The 20737-nt window shown below is 37.1% G+C and overlaps 1 protein-coding gene across 1 annotated transcript in view; it reads right to left on the reverse strand.

Moving 5' to 3' along the window:
* Positions 1–1215: 1215 nt before the first annotated feature.
* LOC123869675 (pituitary homeobox homolog Ptx1) overlaps positions 1216–20737 on the reverse strand; it is a 52232-nt gene continuing 32710 nt past the window's right edge. Inside the window, exons 3-4 of the mRNA XM_045912664.1 lie at positions 15501–15742; positions 1216–4223 (exon numbers count right to left, since the gene is read on the reverse strand). Coding sequence (XP_045768620.1) covers positions 3642–4223; positions 15501–15742 — 824 coding nt within the window. The 3' untranslated portion in view covers positions 1216–3641. The remainder of the gene's footprint in view (positions 4224–15500; positions 15743–20737) is intronic.

The raw sequence follows: 20737 nt of genomic DNA on the forward strand, positions 1-20737 counted from the left end.
GCTAAAAAGCCGCCTAAAAAAAAATGTCTGGGATGCAAGTTACCTCTGAATAGTAAGTACCAAAATTTTGGTAAAGAAGATGGGCCGTGAAAGGGTAACAAATAGATAGGCAAATAGATATACTGTCGTATTCGTAATATTAGTATGGATAGGAAGCTTTAAAAATATAATCTTGCTATGGCTAAACTCGTTTCCCTTTCACTTTAATTTTTTCTGTATTGAACCAAAAACACTTACGCTCACTGCGCTCGCGCTTTTTTATTGTTGTATTTTATCTCACTGTCAAATTGAAAGGCGAAATTCCACTAACCAGGTAATTAGCCCATAAAGTTGAGCGAATGTTTTTTTCCTCATGACAGGATTCAGTTCCGGCCCTGATAAAACCTCTCCCGCAATCGATTCCTGGCTACGGCCATAGTATTGATACTGTGAAGGTGGAATTACAAATTAAATGTAATTTTAAGTTAAAATGAAAAGATTGTATGCATGAAATGTATAACATTTTGCTTTACAAAACTTAAGAGTTTTTAAAAGCTATTTAAATAAATAAATCTTTTATTTAAAACCACATTGCAAACACAGTTCACCAATCAAGACACGGCAACATACGGAGAAAAAATACAAAACTTACAAATAAACTGAAATATCTAAATAGGCTTTCCATGCATTTCAGAGAGAACCACCGCCTATTTCTTTAAATACTTCAAATTTTCAAATTTCTTCAAATCTAAACCCCGTATTTTTGATGGTGGTAGCCTGTAAATCAAAAAGAGGCAGGTGGCAACCCTACTACTTCCTAGACAGAATTTAAAAATTGTTTTCATTACTCGGTATGCCTACTGCCATAGTGTGACAGAAAGTGTGACGGTAGTTGTGACCTCTGATTGGCCGACTCTCTTTCACTATTTGCTAAAATTGATGATTGCAACAACAATTTTTTCTTTTTTGTAATCGAAAACAGAACACGGACGTCAAACAGGTTGACTAATTGCAATCATTTCTGACCGGCTAACATTGTTCTGCTAGTGGCTCAAACTCACTGTCGCAGCAAGAACATGGTAAATTCAGCCAATCACAGCAATTTCAATTAGTTATCACAAATGTACCGATCTAGGAACCGAGAATGCACGAACCAGGGCAGATAGAGATAAGAACAATAATATCATACGTAGGAAATCGATGAGGGATCGTTGACAACGATAGCCTTAAGAGTTACCAGTATTAAGATTTAAAAATGTGTCGGATGCCCCAGTGTGTGTAGTGGCATTTGGGTATCCGAATATAGACGAACAACCAAGTATAATTCCACCATACTAAATAGCACACGAAAGGACTTAGGCAAATCCAGTGCGAGTCACTTATTTTGTGGTTTTTAAACAATTCGTCGCTATATTGTATTCGATTCCAAACCAATTTGTAACAAAATATAATACTGCATATTCAAGTCGTTTAAAACTTTTACATAATTACATTTTTACATTGTGTCGTAGTTACTTTTCAGCACATGCGCCATATATTTGTTTAACTTTTTAAAAATAAAGAAATACAGTCAATATCAAATATACCTGCCTGGAAGAGATCGCTATTTTAGCGATAAGGTCGCCTATTGTTCAAAAATCTATTTCTATGTTTTGGTGTACAATAAAGAATATTTTACTTTTACTAAAGAGAATAACTCATGAAACAGGACATAAGCATTGAACATATTGCACAGAAATAATCCGAAAATTAAAGTTTTAAATATATTTAAGCTTTTTTAAAAAGTATTACCACTTTCAACTTACACTTAACGCGTTCCTAACAAACAATGCTCAATTATTAAGTTTTTTTGCATAGGTAATATAATAAAGTTTCGAACCTATTTCCATAAATAATTTCCAATTGTTGGTTTAGACTTATTTATGCAAAAAAGAAAAAGCAGATATAAGTATTTGATGTTGACTGTAATGTTGATAGTTCTTTGTTTCATACAAATTGTATTGGAATTAATCATAGTTATAATTATTTATTTACAATTTAACTGGAAGATAATAAATATTAAGTACTCGTATTATTATTGAGATCTAGGTTACATTTTAATCTCATTCAAAACGATTCAAAATAAAAGATATATATATAAGTTTCTGTTATTGTTCCTTCCTGTTCTTGCTGTAAGTACAGTACCTACTTAGTCGAAATGAAAGAAAATAAATCATCCTTTTATACGCTTTTCTTCATTCTCTAATTTTTTAACAAATTGTAACATTATAAATATTGTTGTAGATACCTACTTTTTAATTTATTTGTGTAGTAACTAATAAAATAGGTGCTAACTGAACGCTCCAACAAAACACAAGTTTCCGAAATGTTAACATTGATTAAATTAGTGAATCGGTCGTATAACTTATTTTTAAACACAGTTGCAATAACGATGCAATCGAACTTTTTCTAAGGGAATTAGCAAAAAAATCAATCAAAATAAATTTTAGATTAATCATTGATTTGATAATACAAACGAAACATTGCAATCGGCGTTTCTACGATAGATCCAAAATGATTTCATCGTGTATTTTAACTGGATTAAACTTCTATCTTTCAATTTATGTAAAAATTACAAAATCTGCTATTCGACGTTCCAATTTAGCACCTTATTAATAAAAGGTAAGTAAGTATATGTTCATTGAAACACGCTCAGTTAGATCAAGAATAACACTCACTAGTAAATATTATTATTGACTTTAGTCGTCCGTCTTTCTATTACACAGTGGAAAAGACGTCGTTTGCCTACGTCGTAGCATGAAAACTTTAGTTTAAATGTTGAAAATACAAAACAAAAATTGGTATATTTTGGCTAAAACTTTGGTCTGTAGTTATATTTACAAAAATATTTTGCAACAAATTGATATTTAACATTAATAACTTGAAATAATTCCGCCTTTGGATTGGCAATTTTTATACAAACTTATTATAATTTCTGTTTTCTATATACATACAGTTTATTATTTATGATATGACAATACTTGGAAAATAAAATATAATACATGTAGGTATTTAAATGCTTTGGTTATAAATACTTATATCGCCAATCGTTCATTTTTGTTTTCCAATATATTCTGCTTTATATAAAACAAGATATCATAAAACAAGGCGTGGATAAAATAACAATAGCTAGGTAGGTATAGCCAGTAGCCACGCAATAAATTTGTAAATAATGAAATCTTAAGTAAGTAGATATCATTAATTAAATGCCTCAAAATAATGAAAAAGTACAAATAAATAGCCTAATTTATTTATTTACAACGATCTCCAGCGATCTAATTACACAATCGAAAATAATCTACTATAATATAATCTACATACATTTAAGCTTGTAAAAATTGCACACATCGCTTTGGTATACTTACATACATAACTACATATTTACAAAACAACGTCTAGAACGAATCGTTTAGTATTTATTGCCCGAAGTTTCAAGTGTAACCCTAGAAGGTGTAGCGGCGTCGCGGTCGCCGGTCGCCGTCGCGCTCTCAGTCGAACCACTCCCACAGGTGGCGGTACAGGCCGTGCGGGTGCGCGTGCGAGCGCGCGGGCGGCGACTAGGACACGCGCGCGGCGTGCGGCGGCGCGGGCGAGCGCGACTGCTCGCGGCCGCGCGCCTCGTCTCAGAGCACGCGGTCCGCCACGCCGCCCGCCGCGTACTGGCACGCCGACAGCGGCGCCGAGCCCGCGCGCGACACCGGCGACACGGCGCCGTAGCCGCCGCCGAACGACGAGTGCTGCTTGGCCTTCAGCCGCAGCGACGCGATGGACGACGACATGGCGGGGTACGGCTCCGCGCGGTACACGCTGTAGGGGTTGGGCGGCGTGGAGTACGGGCACGGCGCCACGCCACCGCCCACGCCACCACCACCCACGCCACCCATGCCGCCGCCGCCCACCGCGCCCATCGACGTCGCCGTGTTGAAGCAGTTCACGGAGCCCTGGTGGTGGCTCGCCGGTACCACCGGGCCCAGCGGGTTCACGGGCCACGGGAAGCTCTTCGTGCCCAGCGGGCTGGGGACCTTCGCCGCCCAGTTGTTGTAGGGGTACGACGAGTACAGCGCGTCAGTGTCGGGGAAGGGCTGCATCAGACCGTTGAACTGCGTGCTGAAACCGTTCTTGAAATCGGCGGCGGCGGCCGCGGCCGCGTTCATGGCATTTCTCTCGCGTTTCCGCCACTTGGCTCTCCGATTTTTAAACCAGACCTGCAACAAAAAATTTCAAGTTATTCTCCCGGCGTACAATCATTCCGCGACGGACGACAAAAGTTTTAACCGGATTCAGAATCCGGAGTCGGGCCGCGATGCGTAGGGTGCCATTAACTTTACTCATTACGAAGTTGACAGCGCACCGCGGTACGGCGCCGTATTCGAGCCACGTAGCGCGGAGAAGACGAGGGCGCGCCCGCCGCAGCCAACGACCCGTCTAATTGCGGTCGCGAAATGAAGATAAACGAGCACCGCGATTGGACGGGACGCCTCCGCATGCTGCTCGCCAGGAGCCGGCCGCAATAAACGAGCGGACGGCGGGACACGCCGCGAAGCCTTCGGGAATCGATGTTGTTATTTAGCGGAGGCGAGGCGGAGGCGGAGTGACGCGCGCTAAGTCGCCGTGAGCACAGATAACGCGCGCGCTGATGTATGGCCGCGTCCGTCAGCGAACGATCGATCGCCGACGACACCTCTGCGATAAATTGCGCAATCCACGTAGCGACTGCAATAAATATTGTGCCGGCAGCGGTATTTGTCTCACTCACTGTGGCGTGTTCACCCAGCCGAAACGGTAAATAATACCCTCTTTCCTCGGTTAAGTGAACATAAACGGTCGTTTCCACCCCATATACGAGCGTTTATTTTTCGAAACATAAATTTCGCAAAATTTCGTGGACGCGTAGGTAAATTGTCGTATGTACATGTAAACCAGCAGTATCTTATTGTCACGTAATTTGGCACACCTTTTTTATTGGATTTCTCAATATACATATCGCCAGATTTAAAGAAAGACCAAAAAACGTACGAAACGAACAAAAAATGCCACAACAAAACACTCCTTTTTCTCATAAAAGTGGATAAACGGGTGAAAATAGCTTCACAGAAAGGTTAGGTTGTTCAATAATGACAGTGGAATGATATTTATTTAGGTGCACATATGTGGAAATAATTTCCATTATTTGAATAGCGGGCAGCGCAGCGGGAAGGCCGAAGGGTCGCGAAAACTAGGGTTGCACACATAAAAAAAATTGTGCCAATTTTTGGCAAGTAGGTACTGATGCATGGATGCTCCCTCTTAAACTAATTCTAAATAAAGGAAAAAGATTTTTAGAAAATTTCAAAGTTACGATTTTTTTTTTAAATAGTAACTTAATTTATTTTCTACTTATTGTAGATAATAATTGTATCTTGTTCAATATACAAAATAAGCTACAATAAGTTGAGAAGCTATCCATACCTAAAAATGTGTCGATGTTTTTAATATATTCCTCAGGGCTACTCAGCGATTTTCGAAGCTTTAATTGTAAAATAAAACATTATTTTTGTTTTAATACATATTATTAATTAGGATGTCCTAAATTAAAGAAAAAGTATTTTGCATTGGTTTTTTCATTATTTTTTATGAGGCGAATTCGCGCTTTTCCTGAAAACCACAAAAAGATTAATAGGTCACTAAAAACGAGCCATTTTTTGCCAAAAAGTATTCAGAAATCATATGATTTAACCTCCCTTACAACTTTTTAACGCGATTTTGGCGTTTTACCGGTAATCCTGTAACAACAAGTAAATTATTTTGATAGACGCTAAGTATTTTTTTTACTTTCCTCTTTTAAAAAACTTTACGGCTGACAACCCTAATGGGAGGGTCGCGATATTGCGTTGAGCTAATCCTTTAAATATATTATTGTATGAGCTTGAGGCCGCCCTATGTCAGGCGAAGGGAGACAATTTTTAATGTTTCCGAAATCGATATTAATGTTTGTTGTCTTGCGAATTCATACACGGATCCTGTTAAGCGGTTATTATAATTGAATTGAGGTGACAAAGATACATTACTTAGTTCCTTTATTTTTCAGAACAAATTATTGCCTGTGCTTACGGGTCATATTAATATTCCTACATAGTTATGTTACTACATAGTGGGTAGGTATACGTGTCATTATGTAGATATATTATACTTACTTTAATCCTGGATACTAATATTACAAATGCGAGAGTGTGTCTGTCTGTCTGCTACCTTTTCACGTTTCAACAGTTTAACCGATTCTGACGAAATTCGGTATAGAGTTAGCTTATATCCCGGGGACGGACATAGGCTACTTTTTATCCCGGAAAATCAAAGAGTTCCCACGGGAATTCTAAAGAACCATCTGTTTAACCGATGTGTATGAAATTTGGTACCGAGGTAGCTTGCGTCTCTGTGATTGACATAGGCAACTTTTTATCCCAGAAAATCAAGCAGTTCCCACGGGATCTTCAAAAACCTAAATCCACGCGGATGAAGTCGCGGGCATCCTCTAGTGATTCTATAGAAGCGGAATATAATCTACTCGGATTCTATATACCTAACCTATTATAAAGGACAACAAAATATGAGCTACTTTCTTGGTTTAGTAGTAAACTGAGCGTAGTATGTCTTGTCCTGGTTTCCCTGGCTGTCAGGGTCGATGAAGGTCTTACAGTGATGGGGCACATTAATCTCGCCGACTACGCGCCCCGCATGATAACGCGCTGCGAGATAACATACCTGTATATGTACTTATGTATTTATCTGTGCAAATTTTACATACAGACATTACCTGAACACTTTTTGTTTTTAAGCATATTAAGTTGCTTATCACAGTATACAATATAATAATACATCTGCCATTTTTACTGTTTAGGCCATATCCTATTTACTCAATAGGTAATTACTAATAATCTAAATATATAAAAGGAGAAAGCTGACTGACTGACTGATCTATCAACGCACAGCTCAAACTGCTGGACGGATCGGGCTGTTTGGCATGCAGATAGCTATTATGGCCTAGACATCCGCTGAGAAAGGATTTTTGAGAATTCAAGCCCTAAAGGTTAAAAGAGGGGTTTAAAATTTGTGTAGTCCATGCGGACCTAGTCGTGCGTCGTAGTCATAAGCTAGTTAGGTATAATTTTGTATCGTCGCACCTCTAACTTTTTCGAGTTACTTTTGTGCGTTTAAATATACTTACTTATTTATCACTTGCTATAGCGGTGAAACAAAATATCGTGAGGGAACCTATATGACTGAGAATTCGCCATACCTAGTGCTCTCAAAAATGTGTGAAGTCTGCCAAACCGCGCTGGGTTAGCGTGGCAGACTGGCCTAACACTTCTCATTCGAGAGTCATACTTAGTAGTTGGCCAGCGATGTGTTTATTATAATGATGATGATGAACCCTTTACAGTAAATAGTGCACCTTCGAATAAATCATCTCAGTCTCATCCTTAGAAGGCAGTTATTACTAAATATTCTCACAAAACATTAGTCACACTGTCCGCATAATAAACGCCACAATGAGCGATGCGACCGCACTATGCGAATAATGAAGCCATTTTACGGTCAGCGGGGCCGGGAGCAGGGTTGCTAAATTGCCTTAAATTTAAATTAAACTAGAATCACAGTTTTATTAGTGTCATCAATCAAATGACGGTCCATCGGTACGGGTGCTGGGCGCTTCCACGCCATTCAATTATAGCCTATATCTATATAGGAACTGGAACTACACTAACGTGGATCGATTTGCGCAGGCACTATTCGAAAGTCAAATAAACATGGGCTCGAATAAATGGATATGAACCAGGATTTGACACGTGCGAAGTTTAGGGCTGCTACCCAAGTTTCCCTTTCGATGTAGAGACCGCAATGTTTTCTAGGTTACTTATTAGTTTAGGTTAGGTACTTACCTACTTCTGAATGTAAAATAGTTAAGCCTTATTTTATATGGGTCGTAAAAATAAATTCAAATCATAGGTTTCAAGAAAACTTTTGAAATAATTTGAGATACTCAAATACTAGGTGTGCGAAAACTTGAGGGTGAATACAATAATATTGAAAACGAAGATTTGAAAATACAAAATATGAGTTACTCGTACTTGTTCTTGAGAACGATTAGTGTTCAAATTATCAAGCGAAAAAAAGTATTAGCACACATATTATTTCCAAAATTTTGCATAGATTTCATTTCAAGAGTGCTACACTATAACTCCACTGATGTTTTCAAGTACTATGTTGGGCAAATGAACCGAGAATATACAAAAATAACTGAAACAAGGTTATGGAATAATTAACTGATGTACGGTCAACAGCACATCAAGCTTTACATTTGCAATGCGAAAACCATGGGTATGGTTATGGGTAACTTGATTAACAAAACATATGTCTCAAATTCGCTATAAGTTAATCGGATTGGATCAATATATTATTGGAATAAAAATGATTTCTTTTTATTTAGCAAGTGACACCCCTGGCTAGGGTAGTTACTTTATTAAATGCACCCTGCAGCGCGAAGAGTTACTTCCTCAATCGAATCGGAAAAGGAGGAAAATTAAACTTGATATTTTTGTTACAATCAGACATTTCGTAATTCTATCTTTACTAAATCGTCAAATAGGTATGTATGATGTCGGTGTACAATAACTATGAACTCATATAATATATTCTATTATAAAGAACTCATACTAGTAGTTCAATAATAGAAGTTCATAGTTATTAGTTATACTTCTATAGGTAAATATAGGAAAGGGTACGATTTTTTTTATTAGGCATTGTAAGGTCTACAGTCTACACCTCCTGAGGATGCTCCGGTGTCGGGGCGAAACGTGCGTCGAGTGGTGTTGGGATTTGTGTGGTGCTGCGTGTGGCTTGCTTGGTGGCTGGCTTTTCCTGTATGTTTATCAGTGGGAGGGCGGGCGGTGCATGTCGCATGCTGCATGTTGCATCATACAGATTTCTTTGGTTTGGCGGATTATGGCAAATTAAGCTTTTGGTTCTTTGAGGACAGTAAAGGTTAGAATTATCGGGAGACAGACAAGACCCATAAAAGGTTGAAGAAAGAAGAAAAAAATTATAGAAACAGATTGTAGAGCTGTAATGTACTTACAAAAACATTCAAGTACATTCAACTCCAAGCTCAAATAGTTTTAACACCTACCTAATATTATGTACGAAGTCTGAAAATGTTTTCTGCGCCATTATTCACAGCCCACAACCCATCATGTTATGAATCGTACAACTAACAAACAAAACACAGCGGCAGCCGTCAATAAATAGAGATTATATGCGATTATAAAATATATAAGACACCGGCTTAAATTCAGCAACATTCATTGAAATAAATTCTTGAGTAAAGCCGACCGAAATCTGCCCGATCAAAACACTCAACATTCGGTCTATCAAAATATAAGTAGGATATAAGATAGACATCTAGTGTTCTAGGAGATTACGTTGAAGCTGGCATAAATCGACGTTGGATTTACAACTCTATTCAATGAAAATAAAATACAAATTCGTGTAAAGTTGAGACGTTGGCTACTATTATACGCAGGAACAGACAGGAACAAATATAGCGATCGGTTCGCCATAATGTGTTTTAGGCATCGGAACTAACACGAGCTACATGCTAGTTTTCGTGTATGAGCTTTATTTAAAATGAAAGCTTTATATAATAATTAAGATTATCCTTTGTTTCTCACAACTGTTTTAGATGTAAACATACTTAGATTTCCAAAATCACAATTGTAAAAGCACGCAGAGCGTTTTAAACATCGGAAGATGTTGAGCTAATAGGAAACCACTGCGACTATGCGGCATTAAAGCTCAAGGAAAGCTCGATGTTATAACTTAATAGGTTTTAAAAGCGAGTAAACCATAGAAACCATTTACACAATCGAATGCTCGTGAAAAAAAAAAATTTCTTGTGAAAAATAAAATGTTAAGGATCTAATAAACCAATAAATTTACATACCTATCAAACATTATGTCCAATAAACCCTGTAACGCTGAAATACATGTACACCTAATAACAAGAGAAAAAATAGAGACTGTTTTAATTGAACTAATTGTAGGCAAACCCCTTATTACTAGCGATATTCTTATAGTTGACTAGATGATGCCCCCGACTTCGTCCGCGAGGATTTAGGTTTTTTTTAAAATCCCGTAAGAACTCTTTGATTTTCCGGGATAAAAAGTAGCCTATGTCTTTCCCCGGGATATAAGCTAACTCTGTACCTATTAAGCTAAGCAGTAAAGCTAGTAGACAGACAAACAGACAGACACACTTTCGCATTTGTAATATTAGTATGGAAGTATGGATTAGTCATCGTATCAGAACATGACAATGTAGGTACATAGCGTTACACCTAAAACAAGAAAACCTGTAACTAAATCCAATTCTCTAAATAAACATAGAGTTTGAAACGTTTACATGCGGCAGGAATATGCAAACTCGGCTATAACGCGAATCACCCGGTGCGGGCGTAAAAAAATCCGGGAACTAAACTGTTTGCATGAATCGACAGGCGACACGCGCTAAAAGCATCGCAAAAATACCGAGCCTAGACCGATCCACGTAAAATAAATAATGTTACGTGCCGCTTAGCCTGTCGGCGAACGGGTAGCGAGCTTTTTTGTAAGCACTAAAATGTTTTCGTATCTTACTTAAACATAATGGATCGATCGTAACTATCGATTGCAATGCGCTAAACATTGTAAAAATCGTATAATTTTGTATTTTAACGTTAAATCCACAAGCCATCCCATCCAGTAGCCCAAACATAAACAGTGTGACAAAGCTTTCTCGCAACTTTTTAACTTATTTGTTGACAAGCGACCCGTTCTGACTTCGCATGGATAGCTTGAGTGTGTAACTTTAACTATTTACGCAGCACACACCACGGAAGCTCTTGGATGGGACGATTTTTTCCGACTCAATCTCATCATCATAATTACAGCTTATTTTCGCAAAATACTTCATAAATACTTCTTAGATAATCTCCTTTCCGAAGAGTACCTACTATGAAAGATTAGCCCAAACAAACACAAATTCATCGTGGCGGAGGATTTAAAGTGATACAAAAGTGGAGATTTGTACTGATACAAAAAGCCACAAGAAAGCGGTGCACTGATTGCGCTTGGAATTAAGTGTAGTGTAAGTAGTATTTCAAATAAATATTAGGTATGCATGTCAAGTATGGAGTTGTCAAATCACAACATCACATTCACTCTGACAACATTCTGTATCTAAATATTGACCAAATTAACTGCCTATTTCATTAATAAAATATTTTACCGCACCAAACTCACATTCAAGGCTCAGTAATAAAAAAGACGAAGTATTTTGCTTTCTTTATTTATTACTTCATTGCTTGCCTACTGTATCCTTTATTTTCTCACAAGATAATCGAAGTGTGCAACATTTTATTTGGGGAAATTACTAGCTAATATTATTATTAGTATCAAAGGATCGATGAGTTAATACCCTGTCATAGAACACGATACGAAATGTGTCAAGAGTAGTTTCACGGACGATTGCTTTGACGTGCGACGGTTACTCCCATGTCACTCCCCATTCGTGTTTTCTCAGAAGTTCGAGGGCGATTTCTATTGATTTGCGTAAAAAATTACTTTCACTTATACCGCAAATATACAGAAGACACAAACTAATCTATTTGCATATATATATTTAGATTATTTATTTAATAGGTAAGTAATACGTGCAAGATAACACCTAGGTAGATAAATTATATTAGTGCAAACTATATGAATATACCTTCAACGAAAGAAAACATCCCTACTGATATAATAAACAAATGCGAAAGTGTGTCTGTTTGTCTGCTAGTTTTTCACGGCCGATTTCAATGAAATATGGTACTGAGTAAGCTCACATTCCGTGAAAAATCAAAGAGTTCCCACAGGATTTTTAAAAACTTAAATCCATGTGGTCAAACTTGCGGACATCATCCATTTTGCACAAGAGTAAGCATTCCGGTTATGAATTTAGACTATTTTTTATCCCGGAAAATCAAAGAATCCCACGGGATTTTTAAAACACCAAGATCCACGCGAATGAATTCGTGGACATCAGCGAATTTTTAATAGGTATGTTTTATTTGCCTTTTATCATATTTAAGAAGAAATTAGATATTAAACAAGCCGTAGTTGACAATAACAATGCTAAAAATAATATAAAATATTTAAAAAATTAAACGTGCTACTTTGTCATAACATTATTTAACATTATTATATGATAAAATGTGAATCAAAACAAATTGTTACAATTATGACAAGCTAAATCTTTTAATTTAGAGATGATAAACATGTCCGATGCATCCGGACAAAATTTATAAAAATATTAATCTAAATAAAGTCGCTTCACGTATGTAAACCACAAATAACCTCATAAACGTTTAAATTAAGCGATAACGAGCGAGACAATCGCAATTTACAAGTGTGGTAAAGAAAACATTGTATTAACATATCATATTTTAAGAGTCAATAAGCGCAACGACCCTAATGAGCGGGCAACAAAAATAATGTCGGGTTATTTATCGATGCGCGCGCGCACAGATTTATTGGACGCAGGGAGATGCGCAGACGAATCACGCTAATCCCTCCGTTAGGGGTGTCAAACTTTTAAATCAATAAGCATACTATTAAAAAACTAGCGAATAGGTACCCGGAGTGTGTTACTAAGCTAAAAAAAGAATGTGCATAGTGGTTTAAAACCACCATTGCCTTTTTTATGAAACCGCTTTGCGGCACATCGGTTGGATGGTTTCAAAGTCTATAACGAACATAGGCACAAACATTTTTTATGTTTTATATATTAAAAAAAAGTTTGTAAGTTTGCATTTTAAGGATGAATAATTTACCTTATTTGCTCAAATTCAATATTTAATTAGGTACCTCTTAGGAAAAGGATAGCATCCTTTTATACTGCCATTTCAGTTCAGAAATTGGGTATAGCCGAAGCAGCACCACCTTAAAGCTATGCTTCATAGGAATGATTTTTCTTAGAAGAAATTCGTTCAGCTTCTTGAGCCTTGTTTGTGGCTAGTAGTAGTATCTAGTTTCTCCTTTTCCTAAAGGTTGCTTGGTGGAGACTGCTCTGAGGAATACGGCTGCCTTTGCATATACAATCGACTTTAGTTTCTTTGTTTTGTTTTGATTATTTCATTTTTGTATGCAATAAAGTTTTCTATCTGTCTTTCTATCTATCTATCTATCTTTATATCTATCTATCTAGTAGGTACTTAGCTATTTTTTTGTTTCGATAAACTAATTACCCACAACCCTACTAACAAGGAGAAATAACGTTTTAAAGAGCACACGCGGTCTTTCAGTACAGACAGCTATGACTTGAAATTAATATCTAACACTTGAAATATACCGGGTTCATCTCGAAATATCGATTTACACGTAATGGTAAAGTGATTCAGTTTAATTATGAAATTAACAAGGTTATTTTGAACTATGAATGTTGCGATAGTTCTGGCGTTATTGGATAATCTTGCTGCTGGATTGTTGTAACGAGGCAATGATATATTTCAACTAGTTTCTTATTATTTTGATGAAAACCTTTCAGGGGATGAAAGTGGTTAATATAATGTGTTAATTCTTTTTGTCTTCAACTGACTTTACTACAACAGCTGCTTCTGCTGCTTCTATCGCTTGATTGAAATATAAAATTGCTATCCATATCACTATCCATGTTATGCGAAAGTGTGTTAGTTAATTAGTTTGTCTTTCAATCATGTCGCAACTTTTTACAAATGTTTTGCAAGGGTATAGTAGTAGGTAGTTAAAAAAATAAAGAGTAAAATTGACTATTATTTTTTATCCCGGAAAATAAAAGAGTTCTCACAGAATTTTTAAAAACTTAAATCCACGCAGATAAAGTCGCGAGAATTAGCTAGTCATACAATAGTTTTTAATTAAAACGCTGCACATTCGTAAGAATTCGGAAGATTCACTGAAACAACACGTTTCATGGCTTAAAAGTTAAAACACAGGCGACACTAATTCCACGCATAGCGAAGAAACCGAAAAATATTCCACGAATCCAGAACATTGTGTAAATAGTACAAGCCGCAGAATCTCTAACAGGGCCTTCCAAAACTATTGACAGTGTGTGGATGCGATCACACTTAAGCCACGGATTATGAAAAGACCGAAATAGACGCTTCAAATCCTCAAGGATTAAGGGATTCCGTGTTCCGTTCGACGGCGGGCTACAAAAATATATCGAATGCGCGCCGGATGCAACGATTAGTCTAAACATCTCGCCCGTTAATATTGTACACCTCCTTGCCTCTCGGGAACAATATTATCAAGATAATAATTTTTAAATTGATCATTGGCGATTAATCAATCGGCTAAATCCATTTTTTTAAATGTGCGAATGTGAAATTTTCTGAAAAAATGGGATCTGATTTGGGCCAAATTACGTTGCAACCTCAGCTTTTACATGTAAGTTCCTTTCAAGGACGTTACCTTTATTCAGATGCTTCTGTCAACATAATACCTACCATAATCATAAGGGCCTGCGTATGGCAAGGGACTATAATAATATTGTCCGCGGAGGACATAACTCTCCCATCTTTTACTAAACGTTGTTTCGCCGTACTTACCTACTTATTCGTCCATCGGGTGCGTTATGTGTTGCAGTTCATAGTGATCCAATTTTATCATCCGCGGGCATATCATTTAGTCCCTTAACCTGCACAGGTCGTAAGTGAAGATTCTATGTTACAAACAGTTTTACTTCCTAGGTATACTATTTTAATACAAATAATGCTTGCGTGAAACTTGTGACTAGCACCACAAAATTATTGGCATTTTCGTGCGTTTTTCGTCTCCACGAGCATTGGTAAGTACTTAGGCACATACTCGAGGTTTTTTACAACATTCAAGCAAACTCAAATGCGTAGACGCAGTGTGGAATATAATATATCTCTATATCCATACTAATGTTATAAATGCCAAAGTTTGTATGTGTACTCGCTTTTCACAGCCCATTCGTTCAATCGATTTTGAGAACTTTCTAAATAATTTTAAAATACATATCAAAAAATTGCGGGACCGGCAGGATTTTAACCTGTATCTTCTGGGAATCGCGCCCAATGCCTTGACCATTACTATATAGGTACCACAGTCGCTGCCAGTGCCGAAATTCGAGATAGTAAATATATGTACGAGTAATGATCGTTCACCCAGTCCTGAAGCGACTGTTAATGCCATCTAGTAGCGACACTTTGCAGATGAACTTTGTTACAGAGGTAGCTTGCATCCCATGGAAGGACATAGACTACTTTTAGTCTCGGAAAGTCGAACATATTTTAAGGGATTTTTAAACCATCTAAATCCACACGGACGCAGTCGCAGGCATCAACTAGTAGGTACGCTAAAAGCTTACCGTCGAGCTTATATCTACCTTTTAAAACACCTTATTAAACTAGTAATCCTGCACTTACCCGAACTCTCGCTTCAGTCAAATTCGTCCACATCGCGATCTCTTCCCGAGTGGACATGTCAGGGTATCGATTTCTCGCGAATGTCGCCTCTAGTTCTTGAAGTTGCTGGCTGGTGAAATGGGTCCTTTGTCGCCTTTGTCGCTTGTTCTTCTTGTCGCCTTTATCGTCTATGGGCTCGTCTGGACCAATGCCGGGGGTTGTTGACTCCGTCTTTATTGTCGGCTCTGATGTCAGCGGACGACCTGAGGGAAAGATTGGTTGTGAGCAACAATGACAGGATGTCTTTTGTCGACTTATTGACATCTGATATTACATTAGAAGTTGTCTAATGGTTAGTCGCGTATACGACTGTTCTATAATAAATTTTAATATGGCCTTATAATATAGAAGTATCCAAATTATAAGGACATTTAAGTCACCTAGTAGGTAACTAGGCAATTGCCTATGTGCTTATTTTTTCTGAGGCTATAGAAAAGTTCGGAATGTACAAATAGGAAACGCGGATAGAGTTTTTTTTTATTTCGATCCAAGTGGATCCAAGCCTTAGCTGAACGTAAATAAGTTGTCCTTACTTTAAAAAATTGCACTGACTAAAAACTAATTGGATTGTTCTACAAGCACTACTGCTTGTAGAACAAATAAGTCCAATAAGGTAAGTATTATAGGAGCTGCGCAAACAAGTCGCCTTGCACAGGTTTTACCAGTCATACGCCTTGAGTTCAGATTGGCCTACAAACCTACTTGTTTTGCGCACACTATAATATGTCGATACTTATAAGCAAACAAAATAGCAGTAGATACATAAAAATATAGAAGTTCTTTTGTATCTAAATTGCATTGCGATTTGCGTCAAACGTGTATAAAAATTGGATTGGTGGCTTGTTTTAAAAAAGAATCAATTATCTTGCACAAATTACGACACTTACACGAGACAATAAACTCGAGTGTTACCACAGAATAAAAAAAAATCCAACTGCTTACAAATAAAAAATATTGAATCATGACCGACGGTAGCGCGAGGGTAATACTACGGATTAGTCGCAGGCGCACCCGACTTTTATGACGCAGCTGTAAATTCGTTGTTCTCAATGATCCACGTCACATGATAAAATAATTTATATCGTCGATATTACATTTTATTTTTCTCGTGTGTCTATTTTGGTTAAACGGTGCAATAAACTGTTTTATTGGATAGAAGAAATAAGTGTCTGATTTGCTTAGGTAGTTTAATTAGACGTATTTTCTGAAAAACCTTCAAGTTGCAACCCACAATCAAGTCAAGATTTTACTGAGATATTATGATCAATCTGAATCTGAACATTGTCGCATCACAAAAGAAATATCCAGAAATTCCAGGATTATAGTCCGTATATTTCTTTTATGGTGCGACATGTCATTTTACTTTTTACTCAATCTAACCCACCTTCCACACACTGCCCGTATGGCATGGGAAGGAGCGAGGAACGGAGGCAGAGACGTAGTGTGGCCGCGTTACTCCAGTGTTGCCAGTGGCAGATAGTAAATTGTAACACGAGACATCTCAAAATGTAACATTTTCACGAGAAAAGTAACATTTCCTTATTTTTCGTGGAAAATAAAAGTAATAAGGTACACAGGTTAATATGGCACTTTATTATACAAAAATTTAAACAGTTTTCTTGTCCCATTAGTTAGTTAAGCTTAAAAAGAATCGTAATAATAATTGTTGATTGAATAAATTGACTGCTAATCCTGAAAAAGAAAAACAAATCAATATGTAAAATAATAATATACCGATTTAGAAATGTCTTTGAATAGCTATAACTTATTTTGTTAATCAATTTATAATAGTTACAAGTGTAAATTAAAAATTTATATCACCCCAACAAGTGAAGGTTACATTAACTAGAAAAGAGCTGATAACTTTCAAACGGCTGAACTGATTTTCTTTGATTATAGCTAAGAACACTCTCCATCAAGCCACCTTTCAAACAAAAAAACTAAATTAAAATCGGTTCATTAGTTTGAGAGCTACGATGCCATAGACAGATACACAGATACACACGTCAAACTTATAACACCCCTCTTTTTGGATCGGGGGTTAAAAAGATTAAAATCGTCTTATATCGGGCGATCTGGCAACACAGGACTTTGAGTTTGAGAGGCTACGCACTAGGTGGACTTTGTCTGTGTAGCGTTTGATGGCGCGCGTGTGGTGCCTTTTTGGAGCGTTTTTTTTTTTGTTAAAAGTGGTTGGTTTTTGTGTTTCACTGGCGTTTTTGGTGCTAGAACCATGATGGAACTGACTGGGAAGCGCTCTAAAGGGGCGCCGTGTGTATGTCGGCGAGCGCCGGCACAGACGAAGTCCTTACTTATATAGTTTCCCTAACTTGAAAATATCTACAGACTTGACATAAGCTAATCTTTGTAAAGCCAGACGAGAGAATAAAAAAAAACGCACTAGGTAGGTACGCAGTGAAGAAAATTACGCGGGAATTTCAAATTCGTTTTGTTAACTGAACAATACTAGGCCGGTAGCTACCTAACTACTTACCTTGGTCTCAGCAAAGAGATCGATAGATTCGATAGCAAAACTCAAATTTTAGGTTACGCCGGCCGGTATCTACTCAGCTCGCTGTCATTCCTGTAAAGAAAACCGAAGTTACCTACAACAATAACTAAGTACTAAATAGCTACATGAACTTCTGGAAACTAATGTGACTTAATAATAAGATGACAGTCAATACAAAAACGAACTGCTTTCAGTTGCAAATACTATGACTTTGTTTTTGCATTACTGATTCCCTAATTAGTTAACTACTTACTTATTTACTTAAAACTACATTGTATACAACATTTACTTACCAAGCAATTAGTGTTAGCAACACATATACACAGTCGATAAGGATAACGAACAAACCAATCACTTTCGAATTTTGACGAAATAAAGATACAATTTTTTTTGTACTTATATACCTACAATATCACTACCCCGCAAGGAATAACTTTCTTTTTTTTTTCTTTAAATCTGGCTTTACTCTGATTAGCCAATGTCAAGTTTGGGATATTTTCAAGTTATTGAATTTATACAAGTATGGACTCCGTCTGCGCCGGCGCCCGCCGACATACGCGTGGCGCCCCTTTGGAGCGCTTCCCAGTCAGTTCCACCACCAAAAAACACCAACTAACACAAAAACCAGCCACTCTTAACAAAAAAAAAAAAAACACTCCAAACAAGCACAGCACGCGCGCCAGCAAACGCCATCACAGACGAAGTCCACGAATAACTTTATTATCCAAAACAAAGTTGAGTCACAGAGAAAAACAAACAAAACACTTTTTTAATCACAGAGCAATTACAAAACAAAGTGAACTTAGACCAATAACTTAGAGAAAGTGAAATAAACTAACTATGAAACTAACACATGGGCCAATTACGACAAACGAAAACTGTTTTGGATGCGTTCCGTTTCACGATTATTTTTGGTTTGCTGGGAAAAATTTGAATATTTTTATGAAGTCCTAAAAGTAACGTAAAGTAACATTTTGAGTCGTGTAACATGGAGGAAACATGAGGGGGTCAAAAGTAACGTAAAATGTTACAAAAGTAACATTCTGGCAACGCTACGTCATGTTCCTCGTTCATACCCATCGCTCCCTATTTCGTCGGTAAGTATGCAATAGCTACAGTTTCGACGTCCATCGCGTTGCAAAGGCAAGCGACCTAGTGCGGCGATTAATTGCGTGAGTAGAGCAATGTGTGGACGGGGGGTAACAGCGCAACTGTAGATATACGTAATTATATATTTTTTTTAAACAAGTAAAAACAATTCGCAAAGAAGGACAATCTCAAAATCAAACTTTTTTAAGAATTACCTACCTACAGAACAGTCTGAAGCCCTAGCACACACGATACCTACTTTTTAGCATCGGCGATCGGCGCTTTTGCCACTGCATCGCGTTTTGACTGCTTTCTGTGTTCGAGCGCTGCTGTATTGAAATCGCATAATATTTTAGCGATTGTTTCGGTCAATGTGGTTTCGATACTGCATGGTAACTTGATCGCTGCGACTGGAGATGGTAAGTATGTGTGTAGAGTGGAGGGAAACGGGGCATTAAGCTTCCTAAAAACGACTAAATTACGGATCGCGGTTGCTAAAAGCATCAAGTCTTCTATGGCTCTAATCTGATTAATTGATTTTTATACCAATTCATTTTACAATTCAGTGCTACCATCTATTTAAGTACCAATAGAGTGTTTTGGATGAAATAGTACCTAGTTAAAATTAATAATATCCAGATATGTTTTATGGCAAGTTTATGACATTTTGAGGCATAATTATTATGTCTGGCAAATATTGGGCAAACATAGAAGTATGTCGAGGTGAGGGGACAAAATGATAGGAGTTATTACATCAATACCTGATAAGAACGATCGCAATAAAGGCATATTGGTTTAGCTGAAATCCCTGAGTCAATGAACCGCTTGAATACTCTATTCTCATTAAATTGTAATATAGAAACTTCTAAGCTGCTTTCTTAATTCAACTTCAAAAAATTTGTAGGTAAGTACGCGTATTTTTAACCCCCGACCCAAAAAGAGGTGGCTTGATCTAGCTGATATAGCTCCTAAACTAATAAACCGAACTTTTAATTTAGTTTTATTTCTTTCAAAGGTGGCTTGATCGAGAGTGTTCTTAGCTATAAACTAAGAAAATCGGTTCAGCCGTTTGAAAGTTATCAGCTCTTTTCTACTTACTGTAACCTTCACTTGTCGGGGGTGTTATAAATTTTTAATTTGCACTTGTACACTCGGTGATTATTTTGCTTTGGATCCCACTGCCGCCAGACCTTACTTATTTTCTGAGAAACAAAATGTGTTAGATAGAGTAGTGTTAATTATTTGCTAGCTTGTACCTCGGGCCAATTTAAATATACTTAAGTACCTATTAGGTATTTTGAAGTAGTATTTTTGGTAGTAGGTATTTTACAATATACCTAGATATTATAAGTAGGTATTGATAGGCGTTGCAGCGTTTATCAAGTCGAATTGTTTCCATTCGTAAACTTTTATATTTTAATCGGATTAAAGCTGGCCATTTTATTGCGGCAATCTTATCTTGATTGAAGACAAAAGTAATTAATTAATTTATGACCGCCATGTTTAGTTTTTATTTAAATTCTGTAACAGTTTCATTTATTTATCAGTAAAATTGATATCGTTCATCGCCTATGATTATTAACATATACCTATAGGT

The sequence above is a fragment of the Maniola jurtina genome, chromosome 11 (genome assembly GCF_905333055.1).
Source record: "Maniola jurtina chromosome 11, ilManJurt1.1, whole genome shotgun sequence".
In the NCBI taxonomy this organism is placed as follows: domain Eukaryota; kingdom Metazoa; phylum Arthropoda; class Insecta; order Lepidoptera; family Nymphalidae; genus Maniola; species Maniola jurtina.